Genomic DNA, 24,856 nt, shown 5'->3' on the forward strand with positions numbered 1-24,856 from the left:
CCATACATGTGTCTATGCGTTAATACTTAAGTATGTGCATGTACAAAGGTTTCCTCCTCTAATTTCCATACTGGTTTTTCTATTTTCTCTAAGCAGGTCACAGTTGTTTATTACTGAGGTTTATTTTTTCATATGTCTCAGGCAGCAGAATATTGTTGGTGCTGTTTTTGCATTTCTCCTCAGCGTGCTTCATTAGCTCTTTATTATAAAGCAGAAAGCTATATGTAGAAACAGAAAAGTCCTGCAGCAGGGTTTAGGGAAGACTAAGCAGCATGTATACATATTTAAGGGGGTTTATTTTTCTACAATTTTTGTATCTTTTTGCGTTTGGTGATATTTCCTAAATTGTATTAATAGAAAAAAGAACTGTTGTAAGTTAAGTAATCAACTGGAGAAGTCTATTAATTATAGAGAGAGAGAGAGAGATGGCCTGATGGCTTATATAGTATTAAATAGCCTTCAGAATTCTAGTAAATGCATTTGGTAACTTAATTCTTTTAGGCAAACTTGGGTTCTATCTGAACTACAAATATTCACCTCATGTTTCCAAATAGCTCTGTTACGAGAGGCAGATAATGGAAGTGATACACAAATGCATCTTTTCCTGTCACTATGATACTTTGTGTTTGTATAGCAATGACTATTGTTCTACCTTTTGTGAAATAAAAACAATTGATTAAAAATATAAAATTTTTGGCCTGTGACTGAAAAGGTTAATGGATGATTCAAATTCATTACAACTTGGGTATTTTCATAGTTTTGTCCATTTATAATAATATTATCATATTCTCCAAGTTATTCACTATAACATCACTGAAAAGCCTGACAGGCCAAGACGTGTGCAGTCAGAAGATCAGACAGGTCATGCTGCTCATGTTTGTTGACCCATTTGGACTTTTTAGTGATGTGCAGATCTCGGCTATTGAAAACTATTGAGTTCAGTATTATAAATGATGTCCCTATATTTTCTTCAGTATTATAAATGATGAAACACTATGAAGACAAGACCCAGCTTGTAATATACTTGAATCGTCTCATGAAGGAACAAATGACAAGAAAGAAAGAAATTCCATTTTGAACATAAGTTCACATTGGGCTTCTGTCCAGTCCATGATTTACAGTCAAATACAACATTCTGAGGGGATAATGTCATTCGATTTTAATACCTCTTTGCCTATCCTCTACTGCCACCTTCAGGACAAACTTTACTTTCACCTCAAGGAAAGGCCCTAAGAATAGTATGTATTTTGCTGTAGCGTTCCTGGTGAGCCGCACTGGAGCCAGCAATACCAACAGACTTCATAACCTGATTAAAGGACTGACTCCATAATTTGCTGCAAACCAGACATATTTGAAGTTGTGGTGGAGAGAAGGACATTGAATAAACTGATCCATTATGGATAATCCTGACCATCCACACCACCACCTACTTGACAGACAGTGGAGCTCTTTTTCTAACAGACTGCTTCAGCTTCCCTATCATATGGACCGATAGAGGAAATCTTTCCTTTGAACTTCATAGTTTCTGTCTCATCCAAACTCCTTGAGCAACTTTGCTGATGGTCAATTTGCACATCTTCATATGCTCACAGATTTGGTGTTTTTTTTGTGGTTTTTACATCTTCCATTGTGTCTGTCCTTCTAGGTTCCCAGCTATTCATTGGCTATCAGAGCTCTGGATAGTGGAATCCCACCCATGTCATCCACTGTGATGGTCAACATAGATATCTCTGACATCAATGACAACCCCCCCACCTTCTCCCCGGCCAACCTCATTACTGTCATACAGGTAAACCTGATGATATTGACATGATATTCACTTAAACCAAAGATCAAATGTGAATTTTCTGCTACGTAAATAAATTTACTGCATACAAATGTGCATATCCTGTATATCCATTTCTGTATACTAGAGTAATGTACAGTATAGTTTTTTCCCCTACTGCTGATATCTGAATATGACAAAACTGACATTCTTGTATGGTACAGTAAGCAGTCAGTATCAACACAAAAACAGAACAAAACAGAGATTTGTATAATAAACATTTCCAGGGTTGACCAATGGAGGATCCATTGGCAGAAATGGAAAAAAGTATATTTACAGGTATGTTTTCATTAGTGTGTAATCAACTGAAAATAAGAATTGTTTTTTTTTGTTACCATAGAATTAGTCGTTTTTATCTACAGAGGGAGTGGGTCCACTTCTGTGGAGGCCGCCATGTTTCTGCAGTAGCCCAGAATGGACAAACTAAACACTGACTCTTAATAGGGCTGTTCTTTCAACACACGATCTTGCCCACCATCTCTTTCAAATGGCATGTCTCTTCTCCCAGGAAAACAAGCCGATTGGCACCAGCATCCTGCAGTTGTCAATCACAGATCTGGACTCTTCCCACAATGGCCCACCCTTTGACTTCCACCTCCTGTCAGGAAACGAAGGTGGAGAGTTTGTGCTAGATAAAGATGGAACACTTGTGGCCAATCAAGTATTCAGGAGGGACCTGGCAACTGAATATGTTATTCAGATACAGGTAAAGTCAAACTGCTTTTTAACATCACGCTTGCTTTTGTACAACATTTGTAGCAGCTCTGCGTGTGTTTTTGTGGCGTTTCATTTGGAGTCACATCAAATTGTGACATATTATCTGGCATCACCTCAGATTCAAAAGCGTTGTGAATCACTGAATGCCTCTAAAATATGAATAGAAAGATGTTTGAACAAGGTGTTCAAAATGATTTTGAGTAATGAGTTTCCAGTTACAAACATAGGCTTTTGCTGCTTGCAGGTCAGCCACCAGTACTGAAGAAGTAATAAAAGTAATAAAAAATATGGTGGGAGCTAGTTTCTTTCATAAATTAAAGTCCCAGTTATTTCTTTCCATAGCTTTTGGAAGAAAAAATAAGGATATAAGCAAAAGAATGTAAGCAAAGCGGAGAGCAAGCAGCAAAGTGTCTCCATTGTAAGAGAGCAGGTAGTAAAACCAAATTGAGATGTTACAAAGTAATTTCTCCTGTCCTCATCTCCTTTTATTTCCTTTTCTCTATTATCTTTTTTGCATATCTTCTCCTGTCTTTTCTTATGATCTCATTTTCTCTCCCTGTTATCCCTCTTCCTTTCAGGTAACAGACTCAGGAAAGCCTCGTCTGTCCTCCTCTTCTATGCTGACAGTCAGGGTAATTGAGGAGAGCCTCCACCGGCCAGTGGCATTTCCACTAGAAGTTCATATTGTCACTATGGAGGATGAATTTCCTGGTGGTGTGATTGGCCAGCTGCACGCCACCGACGCTGACCCTTATGATGCACTGACATTTGGCCATGCCCCCCCAGTCCAGCGCAGTCTCTTTAAGATCAGTCCTCGTGATGGGAAGATCATCGCCCTGGGTGGGTTAGATGCAGGCAGGTACTCCCTCAATGCCAGTGTTAGTGATGGCCGCTTCGCCGTGCCTGTGCCAGTGAGCGTGCACGTGGAGCAGGCAACACCAGAGATGCTACATGAGGCGGTGACAGTACGCTTTGAGAGTGTGGCACCACAAGATTTTGTGGGGTTGCACCTGAAGAGTGTGTTGAAGGTACTGCAGCAGGCCGCCACTTCACAGCAGCAAGACACGCTGCACCTGCTTAGTCTGCAGCCAGTTGGCGGGACACAACAGTTGGACATGCTCATTGCCGTGGAAAGAGCAGGGGACGGGTACTACAAGGCCGCCTATCTCACCCAGAAACTCAGTGCATCACGGCGGCAGCTGGAAGAGGTCCTCAGAGTGTCAGCTATCTTAGACAAGAACTGTTCGGGGCTGGAGTGCCGCGGGGCACAGTGCGAACAGAGTATCATCCTGGACTCTCACAACCTGGCTACATACAGCACGCCACGGGTCAGCTTTGTCTCACCACGTTTCCACCGGACCTCACGCTGCACATGCAACGGTCAGTGATATAATATTGTAAATGTGCATGAGCCTGCTGCAGTCTGAGAACGTTTTCATATAGTTGGTGTATATCAAAGTAAAACTGGAATTTCAGTGTTTTGTTCTAAAAATAAAAGAATAGCACCTTTGTAGTCTTCTGACCACTCAAAGTACTTTGATACTACATGCCACATTCACATAGTGATGGCCATCACCAACAAAAACTAATTCAGCATATACGTGTACAACATATCTGGCCTTAAAACATAGCCTTTCAATCTACATAATAATGGTATGTTTTTAAAAAACAATTCAGTATTGTTTATTATTTCTGTTATTGTATATTTTATTTTTTTACAGGACTTTAAGAACACAATTTCTCGTAAACTTTGACCTCCATGGGACCGAGAGGACTGAATAATGTAATATTTTTAGACAGCAGAGATTACAGCTAGAAAACTAAACGATTAACTTAAGAAGAGAACTTTGCTGAGTTTTATGGATTTTTTTTTTTCCACAGGAGCTGTGCACACAAAGCAATTTTGTTTACATTTAACATTTGTTTCAGTTTCTGATATTAAGGGCTGTATTTGTCTTAGAATATGTTAAATTAATCCCAGGAACCTGCATCCTAATCACGATGCATAGAAAAAGATGTGCTGTAACACGAAATACATTTTGTCCTTACAACACAGCTATGGTCCTGTCGTAGAACGGGTCATCTAATAATTGCAGGGTCGCTTATTCGATTCCCATCTTCCACATTGTCCTTAGGTAAGATACTGAACCCCAAATTACTCCTAATGGCTGTGACTTTGGTTTGGTTTTGGTTCGTGAGCTTAGTATTATGCACTTTTCATGGCAGCCTGTCCTATGTGTGGTGGCAACACACTTGACCATGTTTACATTCCATTCTGGGACAGATATGAGGCCCTCCATTAACCACCCTTTGGTAAATCAAATCACATCTCAGTTTTGCTTCTGCCTATGGCCTGCTATAGGCAGAAACTCAAACAAGACAGGCTGACGACACGGACAATTCAGCAGTATTCTGACCAATCAGACTCAAGTACAGACTGGTGGCCAATCAGACTCAAGTACAGACTGGTGGCCGTAACAGACTGGTGGCCGTAACAGCACTACGTCACTGCTACAGCAGGAATGCATATGTTTCAAAATGTACACATACAAAAAAAACGTGAACTTATGTACTTACTTACCAGTGCTTACATTGTTTTGTCCCTTTCCATGCACTTGGTGCAGAGACTTTAAAGCAATTTACACAACTATGGTACCTATAATGGTAGTATAAGTATATTTTCTTCCTTTGTGTTTGTACAGATGCCAGCTGTGCTCTCCTGTCAGAGCAGTGTGAGGACCAACCATGTCCAGCAGACATGCAGTGTGTTTCAATTGAGGCCAATAGAGGGCGCTATGCATGCCAGTGTCCACCAGGCAAACTAGGAGAGTGTGCAGGTGTGTGTGGAAGAAGTTTGATGTATAAAGCAATACATACAACAACAACTTTTAAATAAAAAAAATGCATTTTAAGTGTATTTACAGCTTCACAAACACATACTGCATTACTCTGGAACTTGATTTATTAATCCATGTGCCTGTGTGTGTGCGTGTTGGCGGGAGTGCAGGTCATTCGTCTCTGAGTTTTTCGGGTAACAGCTACATCAAGTACAGACTGTCTGACCGGCTGCAGACGGAGCTGAAACTCAGCCTGAGGATCAGAACACTGCAGAGCCGAGGAATCATCATGTACACACACACTGAACCCTGCACTGTGCTCAAGGTACACAGACATACACACATAGGTGCCTCGTTTCTCTCTGTGTATCCTCCAAAGAACAAATTGAAGGAAATTAAGGAAAAATTTATAATTAATAATAATTAATAGATTCATTTGATATCCACTATATATAACATATTTTTATTGTTTATTTGTGGATCTATTTTACTGATATTTCAGGTTCTCAGTACAACTTGACAACTCTATTGCTGATATCATGGGAGCATTAGCACTTAAAATGTGGGCATGAGCCAGTTAAGAAACTCTTAAATAGTATAACTATAATTTGAAGCATGAAAACTTACAATATTACTTGAAAAGAATTGTTCAAAACATTGACATAAAGCAACTGGTTCTCATCTTAGGTCGTCAAATGACCACGCTCTCTCAGTGTCTGACTCCCATAAAGCCTTTCTGCCAGAAAAGTACTACAACCATGCTGTGAAACTATCACAGTTTGGTTAGGTTTAGGATAAGATGGTTTGGTTTAAAATAACTATGTTAAGTTCATGGATGAAGGTCACGTGATGAAAATTACAGACTGTGATGCAGTGATGTCACATGATGGACATAACATAATTTATTTAACAAAAAATGATATATAAATGATATCATTTACTTTTGCTTTCACGTGGAACACAAATTGGAGTCTTCTGGTTGAAAGTCCTTATGATACGTAAAGAGTTATCTCAGGACACTTTTCAAATAAAGCAGGTCTAGACTTCTCTCCTTATCAAATTATTTACAGAGACCCAATAATTTCCAACACAAGTGTGTCTAAATTCCCACCATGAATGCGACCCAGTCTCCTGGGGTTCATGCCCTGTATTTGTTTGGGCCATCTATCCACTCTACCACGTCATGGTGCAGACTTCCTTGTTTTTTTATACTGCGTTACCTGACACAGATGGGTTTACATTGAAACACGGTTTTGTCATGCACCTCTCAATGTCATACAGACGCTGAAGGGTATATAAAAATAGACTGGATAAAGATACATTTCTTTTGTATATGGTGAATGGCATATTGTTCAGTTTCCCTATTATGATCAACTTTTTTTTTTTGGTGTCACATAAATCAAACTCTTTTTGAGTGTACACTAGGGCAGTTAAAATTTAGTAAAATTTTAGAAACATTTAGAGCAGAGCTCTCCAACCTCATGAGGGCTACATAAAGGGAGAGCTATTCTGTATATTTGACATCTAACCTATCTGTGTTGAATTGATTTTCATTTTCAATAGAATAGGATCGTGGTGTGTATTTTCACCCTTAGATATACTTGCAGCATTAAAGCTTTGTGTGTGTGTGTGTGTCTGTGTGTGTGTGTGTGTGTGGTGTGTGTGTGTGTGTGAGAGAGCAGCTGGAGGAGGGGAAGCTGTGGTTCCAGCTGGCCTGTAGCCTTGGCGATGGTGTTGGTGAAGGTGGTGACAGTCCGGACATGTTGGGCATCTCTGGCCGACGTATCAATGATGGCAGCTGGCACACTGTGGCATTGGAGCTGAACCGCAACTTCAGCAGTCTAGCGCTGGATGACAGCTACATTGAGCGGCGCCATGGACCTCCATTTATACGACCACTTGCTCCGGACAGAACCATCTACTTTGGAGCACTGGTCAGTTCCTGAGTAGTTGTAGGGGTTCAGATGGTACTGCAGTGGCAGTCATGTTAGGGCTCCTCTGCTTTTAGACATCCCGAGATGGTTGCTTATATTTGCTTAATTCAACACTCCCTCTAATTGGTACTTATTATCTGGTAAAATGATAGTTGTACTAGTCAAATGCTGAATGTAGTTTTTCTATTCCATGCCCATTGTATTGATATGGGATCGAATTCTGTGAATTGCTGTGCTGCTCACACTATATGATGTTTTTTCCACAGTTTGTATGTTCCTGTTGGGGCACTACAATGTATGTAACATGGAGTGATTGAGACAATAGTCTCTTGGTACAAATATGTAAAAGAAGAACTGTATCCCCTATAGTGTTTTCCCCCTCACTTTTCAAAGTCCAATGTCTGTCCCCTCACTCCAAATATTGTTCTCTTATTGTCCAGCCACCATAGTGAGGATCTGAGATCATAAAAAAGTTGATACACTTACCTGAGCGCTCAAAGAAAAAGCTCTTTTGTTACTGGGGTTCTATGCAGCATTAAAAGAGTATCTCCACTTCCTCTGCATGTTTTTCAGATTAAAAAAAATATATAAAAAAAGATAATTTAATCTGTGTTTCTACAGTTTATATTCTCTGAAAAGATGCCAGAGCTCCTTGTAGATGTTAATACAGTAAGGTTAGTGCATTGACAATACAGCAGAGGTAAATGTAGCTCTTTGCTCTGTGTGTGAACTGAAAAAAGAAGTGGATCAGACTGAGCCATACAACACTAACTTGTTATTCCAGACAGGTTTTGTGTGTCAGGTAACGTCAAACGATATGCTGCTATGTGTGTGATACTGGTTCCTCTGTTCTTGTTCAGGTGCAGAACCCTCACTCTCGCAGCCTTGTGGACTCCCAGAAAGACCCGCAGGTGCTTGAGGGTTTCCAGGGCTGCTTGGACTCAGTCATGCTGAACAACAACGAGCTGCCACTACAGAACAAACGCTCGCGCTATGCAGAGGTGGTAGGACTGACAGAGATGAAACTGGGCTGCATCCTCTATCCTGATGCCTGCCTGCAGCAGCCCTGCCGTAATGGAGCGACTTGCACCAGCCTGCCCTCTGGTGGTGAGTAATAGGAAATACAAACGCACAGCGACTTCACACTGAAGGTCCTGAAAACTAACAAAATTAGGAAAACTAACAAGCTAACAAATGTGTCTAATGTATTGGGGGAAAAAAGTGAGAAAACAAAAAAGGGAAGACAAGGAAAACACTCAATATTAATTACATTAATTTAAAATGTTAATATAAAGTTCCAGTGTTTAGGATTTAGTGGCATCTAGCGGTGTAGTTGCAGCTTGCAACTCCATTACATAACATGACATAATGTTGCTTTAAAGTTTAGCTGTTCTAACAACAGCTCAGATTAATTTGAAGCCACTTTGAAGATCTAAAAAATTCAGATTCATCTATCACCAACAATCAAACCCAGCTAACTCAGGCCTCAACTCTGTGGAAGGCCAGATCCCAGAGAGTAGAAGGAGGTTATTAAGGCAGAGCAGTGATCAGCTGATGGATTAAAATCTAGTAGTAGTGTTAATTTATCAGCAGTGTTTTTTTTAGCAGAGGTATGTGTTTCCTATAAGACTAGAGGTCCCAGCAGGCCTCACTAAACGCTGCTGTAAGACTTACCACATGCCACATGTTCCTCATTTACACTGTAATGAGCAATTCAGCCTGGGAATTTGCAGGACATTGTTGTTATTTACACAGTGCTGTGCAAAGGTTAGCGTGTGTCTCTGCTGTATTGCATACAAAGAATAAAAAATGCAAATTTCCCAGCACTTTCTTTAAAGTGTGTTTGTCATTTAAAGTTGTGTGTTTTTCATGTTTTCTTATGTGTCTTGTGACTGTGTATGTGTGTGTGTATCTCTTCATTATGCTGTATGGGTGTACTTATGTGATTTCCCAAAGGTGTGTCTGTTTTGGACAGGCAGCGCTGTAATGAATTTGTAATAACATTTGTAACCCCCCCCCCCCTTTCTGTCTGCCAGGGTTCTCATGCAGCTGTAACCCCCAGTACACCGGAGGACGCTGTGAGATGGAGATTACAGCCTGTGTTCCCAACCCGTGTCAGAACAGTGGTGCGTGCAAGCCAATCGGCAATGCCTTCCTCTGCAGTTGCAGGAGAGGCTTCAAGGGTCTGACGTGAGTTTCTGAAAGTCCTTAAAGGTTGATTCACCCAGATTGTGGAAAAATATATTTTATCATACACCTCTAGCAGTATTTTTCCACAAAGTGGACGAACCACTCTACCTCCTGAGCCACAGCCACAGCTGTATGTCTAGATAGTAACAAATACTCAGTCCTAGTATATATTATAGTATAGTACATAATATAGTTTTGAACCTTAGGGTAAATTGTATATTTTACTCCAAATATTTGTTATACATATTGTTGTCTGGAATTCATAAAAGGTTACATTCTCCACCAATTAATTTTGGAATGTCTGAAAACCTTGTTAATAAAACACTAAATTCTGTCGAACATGTAGCTTGCCAAATATTAGGATTATAGATATATTTTCTTATTATAAATGTTAACTCAGCACAGCTAAAACTGAGCAGTCTAAAGTTATTCATACGCTACCATCTAATACCAGTCTCTTGCCCTCTTTCTGCCATCCCTCCATCTTGCAGCTGTGAAGAAGATGTGAATGAATGCGACCGCAACAATCCAGAGGGTGAGTGTGAAAACGGTGGCGTCTGCGTCAACACTCACGGTTCCTTCTACTGTAACTGCACAGCGGGCTTCGTGGGCCAGCGCTGTAGCCTGCGGCCTGTTGTCGTCCCCGACATGCAGGCAGGTCACGCTGTCGTGGGTAAAGAGGAACTGATCGGCATTGCTGTGGTGCTTTTTGTTATCATCACCCTCATCATCCTCTTTATTGCTTTTCGCAAGAAGGTTTTTCAGAAGAATTACTCACGGAACAACCTGTCTCTGGTCCAGGACCCAGCCACTGCAGCACTCCTTAACAAGGCCAACGGTGTTCAGTTTAAGACCTTACACTGCACACCAGGAGACCCTCTCAACCTGTATGCAGAGTCAGGGCTGGGGCCCACCATGGTGGGGGTTGGTGGGATGATGGGACCTCCACAAGTCCCTGTGAGGCCCATGGCATACACACCCTGTTTCCAAGGAGACCCGCGGTCCACACTGGAGAAGGTGGTGGATGGGCGCGGTGTAGAGCATACAGAGATGAGCACCTTTCACCCCGAGTCACCAAGGATCCTGTCAGGAACAACCAGGAGGGGAGTGGTGGTGTGCAGTGTGGCCCCCAACCTGCCGCCAGTGTCGCCCTGTCGCTCAGACTGCGACTCCATACGCAAGAGCCCATGGGACAGTGATGAGGGTGTGTGTGTGTCTGTGTTTTTTTACTGCTGTACCTGCTACAACTTACAGTACAAATAGGCTAGGGTTATTACAGTATTAGTAAGTGGAGAATGTGTTTCTGTGAGCACACAGAGGTTTAGTATATGCATTTTTTTCCTAATATGAAATTGAAAACACTTTATATTCTACAATCCAAACAACAATTATCCCAGAAGATGTGACAATACTGTTTTTCACATCATACATGGTAATAGTTTCAACTCCTCAAATTAGAAAAGCAGTTTTTCTGCATTTGTGTTTGTTCTGGAATATGGCCTTCCTGACTCCCTGACCTCTCCCTGCAGGTAAGATGGTTGACATGGCAGAAGAAGTAACTTGTTTCTCAGGGAGCAACAAAGGCAGTAACTCAGAGGTCCAATCACTGAGCTCCTTCCAGTCTGACTCCTGTGATGACAATGGTAAGACACACATCCCCCCCCAAGCAAGAGTGGTTAGGGGACTCAGATCCGAACTCAAATCCCTAGTGTTTCAGTTCTTTTAAATACAGTTATTTTAAAATGCTGTGTTTGCTTGTTTGTTAATTGTATTAGTTGGTTACACTGGAGGTCTCTTTCTTGTGTTTTAAAAATGTTCTTATCAATACCCCTGCAAAACTTGTACTCTCTTTCCAACACATTCTCATCCCAGGTCGTCCAAACCAGCATTGCTTTGTCACGCCCCTCAGAGTCTCAAACAAATACCCTTTTACATCTGTATGACACGCCCTATTAAAATGTGGTTAACGTTGTGAAAGGGTTGCAATTTAGTTAGGTTTAAGCAACAACACAACTTTAGGTTTAGGAAAACCTCATGCTTTGGGCTCAGCTAAGTGTCATGTGGTAATTCACGTATGTGACAGTATGGAACTTAACTAAAATAAGCCAGTGTTTTTTTTTCTCATGGGACATGAACCCCCGGCTTCCTAGGTGAACGTTTTGTGTTTTCTCCTTCCTCCTTTGTCCTGCCTTTTGTTTCCACTGTGTTTTACAAACCAGAACATTTTAGATATACAATGCATAACTGAAAATACAACGCCATATGGTGATACCAGGACCAAGGTCATAATTGCTTAGTAGGTGAGTGTAGTGCAGATGCAGTACTGACAGCAATGGGAAAATAGGCATTGATATTGATTTTCTTTTACATGTACATGTGATGATGTTTAAATGTCAGTATTGTTAAGTTAAAAGAAAAGCCCTGTGCACAGTAGGAAGAAGACAGAATATTGTTTACCATGTTGCAAGCCAGCTGCAGCATTTCTTTACCCAAGAGTACCTGAAACTCTGTAATACCATCTTCTGAGCAAGGCAACATTTTTTATAATTAATTAAATTTATCAAGTAAACTGTCTAGAAATTATTTGAAATATACACCGATCAGCCATAACATTATCATCACCTGGGCACCCTGACTGGTCTGTGGATATGCAGCCCCAAACTGCAATGCACTGTGTGTTCTGACACCTTTCTATCAGAACCAGCAATAACGTTTTTAGCAATTTGAGCTACAGTAGCTCTTCTGTTAGATCAGACCACACGGGCTAGCCCACTCCCCACCTTCACCCTACACAAGGTAAATGGTAAATGTACTTGTATAGCGCCTTTGTTTTCTTCCGACCACTCAAAGCGCTTTTTACACTACATGCCACGTTCACCTTTTCACACCCATTCACACAGTGATGACAAAGTCCCTCTAACAGAAATCAACTCATTCATTCGCATTCACATACTGATGATGCAGCATCGGGAGCAATTTGGGGTTCAGTATCTTGCTGCCAACATGCAGCAGGAGGAGCCGGGGATTGAACCGACAACCTTCCAATTAGTGGACAACCCGCTCTTCTTCTGAGCCTCTGAGCCACAGCCCCACATGCATGAATGAGCCTTGGTTGCCCTGGCTCTGTTCACCACTTCACCACTTTCCCTTCCTTGGACCACTTTTGATAGGTACCGGTACTGCAGACTGGGAACACCCCACAAAAGCTGAAGTTTTGGAGATGCTCTGACCCAGTCTTCTAGCCATCACAATTTGGCCCTTGTCAGAGTTGCTTAAATCCTTACGTTTGCCCATTTTTCTTGCTTCTATCACATCAACTTTGAGGACAAAATGTCTGACAGGTGATAATCAGTGTTATTCACTGTCAGTGGTCATAATGTTATGGCTGAATGTTATGGATGATATACATATATACATATATATACTGTATACGCGTATACAATACATATGCATATTTTTAGTGTCAATTCTGTCCAACCTTTACGTTTTGTGAAAAAAAGTGAAGCCTCTAGATGTTTCAGTCGTTTGCATGTATTATCAATTTGCTATTATTGCTGCGAAATAATGCAGGAATACATTCCCAGGGTTTCAAAAACTCACAACTAAACATTATAATGATTTCACAACAGCATCATTGTAAGCAACCTCGAAGAGGCTAAGGGTTTTTACTGCTTCACTGCATGGTGTTGGTCGTGGACTTTGTGCTGGAGCTGTATATTTGTTTTTTTGTTTCATCTTTTCACATTGCTACGCTATTCCCTTTAGATTTTGTTTGCAAAACATGGCATTCATTGTCTTACTTTTCAGAATGATCATAATTTAAAGTTTTTAGCTTCTCTACCCTTAATCATCAATTGATTAAATATATAAATTTTTCCTCAGCCATATTAAAACTCTTGCCATTGTCATTCCTGTGCTTGCTGGTTGCTAGTCTGACTGGTGTCACCAGATAAGAAAATGTCTGCACTAAAATGACAAATAGTAGAAATGAACTGGTGTTGTTTATTTAGTGTTTATTTTTTATTTTTTTTGATGCTCTAATATTGTTTCTTTGCACATGGGAAGTTCATTTTCTTTGTTTGGCAGTGTTTTCTTTGCATTTTTTGACCTAAATACTATCTCCATATATCTAAAAATACTGAATGAAAATTGCCCCCATGCATTAAAATCAACAAGGGTCTTGACTGTGCCAGAGGCAGTCCTCTCTGTAGGACTGACAGCTACTGACTGACTGGTAGCCATAAGAAATGCCACAGGTGTGAGCCATGATCCCTGACTAACACCATGATGAGCATTTTTCACTTTGAATGACTCAATGACTTTATTTCAAAACTTATCTCCTCCTTTTTTCCCCCCACAAGCCTCCATAGTGACCGTCATTCGACTGGTCAATGATGCAGTCGACACAATCGAAAGTGAAGGTACCATGTCTCATCCCCTTGTCTCTTCTCTCACTCTTCCTCTCTTCTCTCATCTCATTCTTGTCATTGTAGTATCTCTTGACCTCTGAACGAGGTGTCTTCAGTTATATAGGCAACCGAAGCTAAATACACTTGCACTGTATGTTACAGTCTGTATATTTCAGTAAATCAAACGTCCTGGGCACTGTTAGATTAGCTTCCAACATGTCAAGATTTATGTTTACAGATTATTTTCTCATGCTGTTTCACAGTCAGTGTGTATTCAGTCCAAACCCCTTACAGGTTAGATTTTGTTCCAGCAGCTCTCAATTCTCAGTATATTGTCAATAAAGCAGTGGTGGCTAACCATGTCCCACTAATAGGCAAACCAGGGCTGTCCTGAGCCAATAATCGACTGGTCATTGAATGTTTATGATATTAATTTAATTCTTTAAATATTTGAATTTTAACAGCTGCCTGTTAAATGCTAACAGGAAAAACAGTAATGAATCTGAATATGTTGGAGTAACCAACAAGGGTTGAACACTCAGTTAATTTATTTCAACACTATAACATCACACAAGTCTCTCACACTTTGTTCAAAACACTGAATAAATAACTTCCACCTTTACAAAAACAAATAGACTCTTATCAATACAACGGATGATGTACAACATTAGTTACAAATCAACTCGCTATGAACTTGCTCCTCCAACAAGTTTGACATTGTTTTTCTTAAAAAATTTAAATTGTGTCGACTCATCAACTTTAGTCAACTACTAGGGGACAGCCCTGTGGCCAACAATCTGTGGGTTTTAATTCCAACTGATCACTTCAGTGGGTGATCATACATATGAGTTACTCAACTCCCTCAAGAATTGTCAGTCAGTGATGCTTCATTGGTTGGAGTGAAAACCTGCAAACTGTTGGCTCTTAATGGAACATGATTGGTCACCCATGATGTTTTTTTTCCATTGTTCTTTGTGAAAATCATTAAAACATGAAAGTGGGGTTTTCTGTCAATATTCTGTCCACATTCTTTGGTAAATCAGCATCTACCACTATACAGAAAAGTAAACACCTCATCATTTTAACCAAATTAAGGAGAGCTAGTCCTAATACCAGAAACAACATAGGTTACTTGTCAGTGTGGGATACAAACCAAGGACACCTGTGTCAAAGTCAGACACTGTATAGCCTATCATGCCCGTCCCCTTCCCTAATCGGATAGCTAAATGGAATGCATAGCAAATGTCAGACACAGCACAAATGCATACAGGGACTCTCTCCAAACAAACGTGACTGATCGGCTGTCATATTTCTTGCAAGGACAGTGTCTTCAACAACTACAGCCTTCATGAGCTTGTAATATTATAGTTGTAACCGTTTGTGTCAAGACAACAATGGTTTTATCATGGCTAAAATGATGAGGTGCATGGTCACCATTTTACGTCTGAGTTCCAACTGAAACCTATAAGGTCATTCAACAGGACAGTCAATTTATGTTGGTATAATTACAAAAACACTCCAGCACCTCCACCCTAAATCTTCTTCTATCCTGTAAGACTACATTCAGAACAGTAAATCAACTCTCATGATCCAATGCTAAAGGCCTCTGTGTTATGTTGTTCTTCCATCTGACAGTGTCAGTTATGGACCACGGTCAAACCTACAACAGAGGTGACTACCAACTTTACCCTCTATTGATCTATCTTATCTATCTTATCTATTTTATCTATCTCATCTATCTCTCTATCTGTCTATCTGCAGCGAGTAGACAAAACATCATGCAATGAAAATAACTGTAACTAAAAATAATCAAAGTAACTAAATCTACATTGTAAATACTTCTAAAAAGTTGGGTCATAATAGGCTGCATGTCTATTAACATTTTCAACTACTATGTAATGTAAATGTCTGTCTGTGTTGGTGTTCAACAGATTTTATTCAATACATTTTAAGACTGATGTTCTAGATATATTAAATGAGGTACCAGCTTTGATCAGAGTTTAATGATGAAGCTGGTATGATCATGCTGGTAGATCAGTATATCCAATTATTTGGTCCAGAACAGGATATCTTGACCAAATTTCCATTGAATTTGGCATTGACCAACTGATCTTTGTTCTAGTGCCAGCATCACATTTTTGTCTCAGGATATCGTGCAAACTACTATGCCATTACAAAAGTATTAATTCCATGTAATTTGTTGTGGATAATTATGTACCCCAAAGGACAAATGTGTGTGTTAGCAGCAACAACTGGACAAAATGCCCTGTGTCGATTGGCTTTTTGGCTTTGGGGCTAGTTTGACCATTACTCTTACAGTGTGTGCTCAGATGATTGAGCCTCATTTTGCTTTTCAGCCTTACTTTGAAACATTGACTATATTCAAGTACTTTAGGAGCTTATTTCCAGACATGTTTTATGGCAGACAAATGTTACTTATTAGCATTCAACCTAAGATGACCCACCTTTGGCGCAAATTCATTAAAGTGAAATTTAATTAAGTTAAGATCACCCCCGAGTCCTTCAATCATCACTTGCCCAAACCTGGAATATATACTATACATTTGACTCATTGGATAGTGTCTGTTGTTGTTTCTGGTAGCAGCAATGCAACCAGAACACAAGGCAGTTAGTTCCAAAGGGCAGTGAGATTTTGTAGCTAAATCAATTCACCGTGATCTGCAGACCCACTCATGGGTGAAATAAATAATGAGCTAAACACTCGCACTAAGACAAAATTTGGTGAACTTAGCTCAGCATGTGTATTAGTTCACCAATGAGCCCTGGGAGTTGTCAGTAAGTCTCCAAACCTCCACCACTATTTTTGCGAACCAATTGCTGGTGTACCAGGCCTTTATATTAAAGGTACCCTGTGGAGGTTTTGACCTTTCATAGTACTATGAAGCCAAGTGAGTACCTGTTTTCGTTTTGTGCATGTACTTGGATGTACATGAAAATACACATAGATGATGCTATACACATTCTTGCTAATTGTGTAATGTGTTAAGAAATATAGTAATGCATCAGCAAAAGGCAAAGACAAAGGAGCTTGTAGTTGTTTTATGATAAGGAAAATCATTCAACAAATTTGTTGGACCTCAAGGATGCACACAGTGCATTTTTGTGATTAACACTGAATGTAAATATAACTTTTGTTTATTTGAAAGAAAACTCCACAGGGCACCTTCAGGGCATGAAAGCCAAGAGCTAATTAATATCAAATAAGCTGCTACTACAGTATGCTACTCCAGGCTCCTGAACCTAAAGCCAAAAACCAACATCTACCTTGCCCCACCATCATAGGGATTCATTTAATATCCGACAGCCATTGACCTCAGATAGACTCTGCATGAAAATCAAATCTTAAATCAATCCTTTTCATTTCTAAGCTATCCTGACTGAAATTATTTTGTCTACCCTCTGTATCTTTCTACCTCTGTGTATACCCATTTTTTTCATACTTTCAGACTTCATTGGTAAATTCCTCTGCTCTTCCCCTTCCCTAGTCAGCGCTTTGTGTGCGTATGTGTGTGATTTGATATGATTCACACCCCTCCAGCTCACTGTGCTGTGCTGACTTAGCAACCCAGGCCCTTCCGAACAATTTGTGCCTGCCACTGTCACCTTTCTGCATCTCACTTTGTTTAGATTTTTATCTCTAGCACAATGATGGTACTGTGCCAATTGTTGCGTGATGCATGGATGTCTTTTGTTGTTGTTATTTGGTCATTGCTTTTGAACTTCACTCACCATTTGTTATTTAATTTGCCTCCACTATAAATTAATGTTTTTGGTTTTTGGTAGATTTTCCTTCTGGTCAGCCAAACTTTTGTAATGAGAATCATCATTCATGCTACTAAATGTCAGCAGATTGTTTGTCCCATTGCTCAATATTAACACCTTAGCACAACCTGAGTCCCATGTCAGATACCCACTTCTTCAAAGTTTACATTTCAGAAAAGCATATAGGCAGCACGATGGCTCGGTGGTTAGCACTGTCACCTCACAGCAAGAAGGTCCTGGGATTGAATCCTAGCTGTGGCCTTTCTGCTGTGTTGTGCTTGTTTTGTCTTCATCAACTTGCAAAGTCAAAAAATCATATGACACTTCACATTTACAATTTTTTGCATTTTGGTGGTCATCTATCACCAGTAAATGCTTAACATAAACTGAACCAGTTGATCCTTTCTAAGTTAGCTTCAGTTTTGTTGTTTAGTTTAAATTGTGAAGCAACTGTCGGTCAGAACCTCGGTCAACTTTCTCTTTTATTATTTACTTTTATTAGATTATATGCTATTTGCTAGGCTCGTCTATGTTAAAAAAACAAAAACACATTTGAAGATGGTTAAAAGATAAAAGCGATATATACATAGGTGTATGTGTATGTATATATGTATGTATATGTATGTATGTGTATATATATTTATATGTATATATGTATATGTATATATACAAATATATGTGTATATGTACGTGTATTACTAGTAGTAGTACTTCTGTTTTTGCTTCTGAAAGTGAACAGTCCACAATAGGTCACTTCTCAGGAAAATGTAAACAAAACATTAGAAATGGACCTTCGAGTAAATCTGTCAGTGAGGATGGTCTTGCTGTGGTTGCTGAAATGGGACACAGATACTAAACTGATTAATTATATTCTTAATCATTGTATTCATATTGCATATAAGTATCTTTGTGAAGTTTAAGTGGAGTATTAGAGTATTAGAGTGGAGTGTATCAGAGCCAACAACCCACCGAAAACACGTTTTTTATCACTTTGCTACACTGACCAATTGGAAAATCTACCAGATATTTAATGTATAACTCTTTTTTGATCACGTCAACATGGCTGTAGTATTGCAAATCTTCATGACGCTCAGCATGCTGTGACTCCACTGACCCTGACCCTCAAAGGCTCCTATGTGCATGTCAAATACCCTCAAAGACCTAACATGTTTTCTGTGCCAGTTGTGCCTTGTCATGTACCTGACCTTCAAGACCTTTGTGTAGGGTTGATCTTACTCACTCTAACATGCCTGGTGCATACTGAAGGCATGTCTGCTGCACAGCTCCACACCTGGAGACTAGTTTGTTGACTCAGCCATATGGGGGGCTGTTTTTTTTCATAGTCTAAATTGTTATTAACAATCCTCCCTTCTACTGTCTAGCATATCACTGGGACACATCAGACTGGATGCCGAGCACCAGACTCTCAGACATTGAAGAGGTGCCGAACTACGAAGCAGGTCCTGGTAGTGATGTTGCAGGCTCAGCTCCCCGCCTTGGAGGAAGCACCCGTGAACTGGAGTCAGACTACTACCTGGGAGGTTATGACATTGACAGCGACTACCCCCCTCCCCACGTAGAAGAGTTATTGAGCCAAGACCAGCTGCCACCTCCGCTGCCCTTAGGTGAGGACTATCCTGAACCCTATACGCCAATGTCTGCCAACCTGCCTGTCTCAACGGAGAGCACCCTGAGCTCTAGCAGCACTGGGCATCAGCATGCCAGGCCACACTTCCACCCCAGCCAATACCTGCCTCCACACCAGTTGCCCCTTGGGGAAGGGCCCCACGGGGACTTCAACACTTCAGTTGGTGTGGTAACCGCAGGAAGTGGGGACACTGATGACTCTTTGTCGCTAAATATGCGACTGTCTGTTGGTGCATCATCAGCCTCAGACGTGTCAGCTCCATGCGGGCTGGATGACTCTGAACATGGCAGCGACTTTGACAGTATGGATGAGCTTCGTCGAGGGGTGACCATCATCACTGACTCACAGCAACAGACTGAGGTGTGAATGATTGACTAGTACAGGGATTCTGTCGGGTCTATAATGGGACAGAAGGAGCATAGCATTGGTGCAGATGACAGTAAAAGCAGATGTTATCACAGGGGAAGAAATGCTTTGTCAGCAATGCTAGGTACTGCTACAACCACAGACATTGTCAGTAACAATGACATTAAAACTGCAAATTTAAAACCGCATTTCACTTGTTCTACATACTATTCTCCCATGCAACTCGGTCCAGAAATGGAAATGTTTTAACATTAAATCAAACTGTGTTGTCAGTCCTGTCCCTGCTGTGCTGAGCAATCAGAAGTGTCCTTCCTGTTCCAATAGGGATTTGTAACGTGAAAAGAAAAAGGTAGAGAATGTAAATGAGGAAGACTAATTCAAATGAGACTAAAACAGATGTGGTAGAGAAAATCAGACAAAAGAGAAGGGACAATCATGTAAGTGAAAGCATTGTTTTGTTCCCTGCTCCTTTACAGAAGCCCATCAGACAACTTCTTTCTAAGAAAAAAAAAGATACAAATCCCCACGTTTCTTTTTTCCTCCTTGATTTGTAAACTTTGTAGTGCTCTGAGCTTGTACAGACTTTGTAAAATAGTACGACCTTACTGGTGAATAAGTATGAAACAGTGTTGTGGCCACATTTCAAAAAGCCATTGTTTTAATGTGGAATGTGCTTGTTCCTTTCCCAAAAAATCAATCCTCCACATCAAGCCATGACATTTCAACCATCCTTCAACCAGCCAAGAGATGCTGTAGGTTTTAATGCATTTAAGGTGTTATCTCAACTTCACAAGCAATTGTCTTATCAAACCACAGTATTTACATTGTTGTCTTTTAAGACTACTATGGGATAAATATTTAATTCTAATATTACCTCAAAATAGTTTTAAGGTGATCAGGACTCAAGTCAGGATAACAGTCTATCAACTATCATTGCGTATCCAACTCTATTATTTCAGACTGGAGAGGGAGGTTTGATATCAACATTAACTTTTTGTTTTATCTCATTAATAAATGTTATTAGCCGATGATAACAGTGGTGGTGGAAGACTTCAGTTACATTTTTAGGTACTTCTACTTTTGTATTTTCTTGTATGCAACTTTTACTTCACCACACTTGACTGGAGGGAAAGTACTCCCAGTACTTTTTTATAGTAACAATATGAACTATAATAGTAGAAACATGACTAAAAATAATAATGACGATGACAGCAATAATAATAATAATAATAATAATAATAATAAAAGCAGTGAGCTAGTCAAGTAGGAGGCACAATCTGATTGAGGCACAACCACAATACATGGGAACATGTGAGACAACAAAGCACAAACAACCACAACATAGTTTGTTGAATTGCAAAGATGACATAATTAAGACATGATCATGACAAAATAGTTTATCTTCAGAGATAGTAGAAGACGTAGTAATGTTACAAGACAAATCCTAAAAGTGCATATTAGTAACCACAGCCACTCTTCACATTGGACATTTTATGTTATTGAATTGCACTACTGATTAGGTATTCGCTATGTTCTAAAATCCTACAAGCCTTGGTGGTGGTATGTCATTCTAATTATTCAATCAAGAGGAAAATAGATTTTTTAATTTGTTTTACCCCATTTGTTTGACCTGTTTAATGTAACACCACTATTCTCAAAAAATAATGCGGAGCAGCAACCTTTTCAATATAATAGCATTCCAGTGTTTTCTGTTACTTTGTAGCATTTTCACCATAACTGCAGACAGAAGTCAAACCCTTATCCAGGTCACTAATGGCGTTTCCATCTGGCCTCCAGACTGCTTCAAATCGTCACTGTCTGGTACTATAATATGCCTGATCTATTCGGGCATGCAGCTCTTTTTTTCTTTGTAAAAGATGTATCTTTGTGTTTAAATCTCTGTACAGTGTATATAGCTAGGTTGTTAAAATGCAGATTTTGTAGATATGGAATTGCAAATCCTGAACTGCCTTTTCTTTGTTTTATTTGACTGTTGGATGTGAATGTGGACAATAAGAGACTTTGGGATACCAATTATTTTCACATTATTCCTCCTCTGCCACTGACTGACTGAATGCCATTTCAATGTTATAGGTGAATTTTGCACAATATTAAATACAGACATTACATCCCAGCAAATGTTGTTGTTTTTTTGTTTTTTTTAAACATTTTATGGTTGTGAGGGAATCTTTTTGTACATTGCTTTCTGTAATGTTTTGATGAATTCCTAGTGTTCTAAGACATTAGGAAATGTCAAAAAGAAATTGAGGGTACAAAAGTGAGTGTTTTTTTTTTTAGCTTTTTTCTTTTTCAATTCAGTGCTGAAAATAAAAAGGTTCTTGCGCACCATGTCACCTTTCCTCAATTCTGAGATAAATCTGCCCTGAAAGATCATCACAGTTGTCTACTGGCTGTCCTGTCAAATACCTTTTGATAATACTTGAGTCTCACACTTCTGACATAATGTTGTACTTAGTAAACATTGCCTCTAAAAATCAGCATGGTAACATTATCATTGTGAACATGATACGCTGATAGAATTCACCTCAAAGCATGGCTGTCCTTAGGCATGGTAGCAGCTTATAATACAATAACTACTGTTAATTTAATAAATAACAATAATTCTTGAGTTGATAATGTAAAAACGTATGGAGGACCATACTTGCTCAAATAAATCATCAATCAATTAATATATTCATTAATGGCTCAGTGGATGAATTAATATGCCATGCTGTGGCTCAGAGGCAGAGCGGGTCATCCACTAATCGGAAGGTTGTTGGTTCGATCCCCGGCTCCTCCCGCTGCACCTGAGCAAGATAACGAACCCCAATGCTGCCCGATGCTCTTGCATCGCTGTGTATGTGATTTGGAATGCATAAGTTTCCTTTCTATGGCCTTATGCCATCACATGAGTGATTGTGTCGTGAAGTGAATGTGGCATGTAGTGTAAAAGTGCTTTGAGTAGTCGGAAGACTAGAAAAGCACTATACAAGTACAGGTCCATTTACCATTTACCATTAAACACATTCACATTTAGTACTTACGGCACCGCAGAGGTTGACACAACAGCTCCCTCTCCCCCTCTCTACTTTCACCTTTACTTTTTTTTCTTACCCTCTAATTAGCACTGTATTTATTGTTGTAAATAGGACCGACAGTGTTGGTAGTTTAGTTTTTTATTTTTCGCCTCGGTTTGGCTTATTTTTTTTTCTATAAACAATGTACAGGAATGTGGACACCACGACCACCACACAACAAAGTGCCAGGGATTACTCAAGTGAGGAGCTCCTCCAGTATCGGGATTTATGTGTTGGATGTCAGAAGGAGATCCCGGTGGAGTTAAGGAGACGAAGGCGAGGAACTAGAGCAGGCACGTTGGTGAGGAACAAGAAGACAGAGAGGCGGTGGAGATACAAGCAGTGTCTTGCCATGGGAAATGTACGCTCGCTGACAAATAAAATGGCTGAAGTCTCGGCCCTGGTCAGTGGACAACGCGAGTATCGGCAGTGCAGCATTTTATGCTTGACTGAGACTTGGCTGAATGGGAATATACCAGACTGTTCAGTGGAACTCGATCGAGCAGAGCGTTAAGAAGTCAGAAGGAGGGCTTGCTGTCTTTGTTAACTCCAAATGGTGTAAATGGCACACGCCTGTGACGTCATCAACTACGAAGCATTACTGCCATGAAAAGGTCAGTAGGTTCAGTGGAGGGGACAAAGGGACATGCCTCCCCCTCAGGTACCCCAATTCACACCTTGGCTACCCCACCCTCCTCCTTCTCCTCCACAGCCCGTCTCCCCCTTCTTTACCCAGACGACAGCAACACCACGCCCCTCATCCACCCTCTTCCCCTTCAACCCCCCTCCACTTCCTCCCTCCCCTCATCCTCTCCATTTACTCCATAGGATGGTGCGACAGAAACAACCTATAGCTCAACACAGGGAAAACCCAGGAGCTGGTGGTGGACTTTGGACTCCGGTGAGAGCGTAGAGATGGTGGACACCTACAAGTTCCTGGGGGTGACACTCAACAACAAACTGGACTGGACGGACCACACTGACAGGAAAGGACAGAGCAGGCTGTTCTTTCTGAGGAGGCTTAGGTCCTGCTACTTTGGATGTTTTAATGCTGTCTATTGAGCGGGACTTCATCCAAAAATCACCAGACTTTAATGACATGGTGATTAACCTGTTTGCATCACAGAAAGGCCGTCGATGTGAGCTGATGTGAGATGTGAGCTTATCTATCCACCAGGAGGAGTATTGGGTAATATCATTACCATTACTGGTACTTTACATTTCTATGTGTAACTTACATTGTGCTACTATATGTCTTTGGTAAAAGTGTTAAAGGTTTTTCCTTGCCGCTGTCAACAAGTGCTTGCTCACGGGGGGAATTGTTGGATATCTATTCGGCAATATAAATACATTTGAATTTAATTAACTTGAAAAACGAGCATCACCTTGTTGTTTTAACATTTGATCGATTTTGCCGGGGCTAAACAGGCTCAACAACTCATGAAACATGGCATACACGTCAGCATTTTACATTTCATATGGATGTTGCCTGTGGGTGTGTCAAAATGGCTCGATAGCACCCCCTACAAACTTTTAAAAAAACAGCCCCGGTGCCCTGTTTCTTGGACATGTATGAAAATTAGCAGGCATATGTATCATGTCAGGAGCCATATCCTAAACAAACAGGAAGTCGGCCATTTTGAATTTAATGTCAAATTCTGCCACCATTTCTAGGCCTTGTATTTTAACAAACTACTCCTAGTGAATTGATCAGAACAACTTCAAAATTAGTGAGTACAATCCAGAGAAGTTCAGAGAGGTACATTTAAATCTTTACATTTGGTCAAACAGTGTGTCTGTGGTGTGCCTTCAAAAATCAGCCTTGACATGATGATGGAAACCCTAACCCTACCCCTACAGCTAAACCTAACTGCAGTACAGATTTTCCATTTGCACCCAAACTTTACAAGTTTGTTAAGAGCCCTGGCCTTAACACATCCAAGTGCTAATTTTCATGTTGCGGTCTGCACGTTACACTTGCACGTGACGAGTTGCGAGGGCTCGATCATCACTGTTTGCAGTTTTAATTGTGTATTGCATTTGCATTGCATGCATTGAATATAATATGAA

At 40.3% G+C, this 24,856-nt stretch overlaps 1 protein-coding gene across 1 annotated transcript in view; it reads left to right on the forward strand.

Moving 5' to 3' along the window:
* LOC118341921 (protocadherin Fat 3-like) overlaps positions 1-21,843 on the forward strand; it is a 23,689-nt gene extending 1,846 nt beyond the window's left edge. Inside the window, exons 2-14 of the mRNA XM_035680339.1 lie at positions 1,646-1,789; positions 2,334-2,531; positions 3,121-3,922; positions 5,245-5,379; positions 5,550-5,704; positions 7,062-7,313; positions 8,174-8,420; positions 9,350-9,503; positions 9,995-10,707; positions 11,033-11,146; positions 13,865-13,924; positions 15,548-15,583; positions 19,078-21,843. Of these exons, the coding sequence (XP_035536232.1) occupies positions 1,646-1,789; positions 2,334-2,531; positions 3,121-3,922; positions 5,245-5,379; positions 5,550-5,704; positions 7,062-7,313; positions 8,174-8,420; positions 9,350-9,503; positions 9,995-10,707; positions 11,033-11,146; positions 13,865-13,924; positions 15,548-15,583; positions 19,078-19,709 (3,642 nt within the window). The 3' untranslated portion in view covers positions 19,710-21,843. The remainder of the gene's footprint in view (positions 1-1,645; positions 1,790-2,333; positions 2,532-3,120; positions 3,923-5,244; positions 5,380-5,549; positions 5,705-7,061; positions 7,314-8,173; positions 8,421-9,349; positions 9,504-9,994; positions 10,708-11,032; positions 11,147-13,864; positions 13,925-15,547; positions 15,584-19,077) is intronic.
* The last annotated feature ends 3,013 nt before the right edge of the window (positions 21,844-24,856 follow it).

This window comes from Morone saxatilis, unplaced genomic scaffold (assembly GCF_004916995.1).
Source record: "Morone saxatilis isolate NCDOM2014 unplaced genomic scaffold, NCSU_SB_2.0 Contig8, whole genome shotgun sequence".
In the NCBI taxonomy this organism is placed as follows: Eukaryota; Metazoa; Chordata; class Actinopteri; family Moronidae; genus Morone; species Morone saxatilis.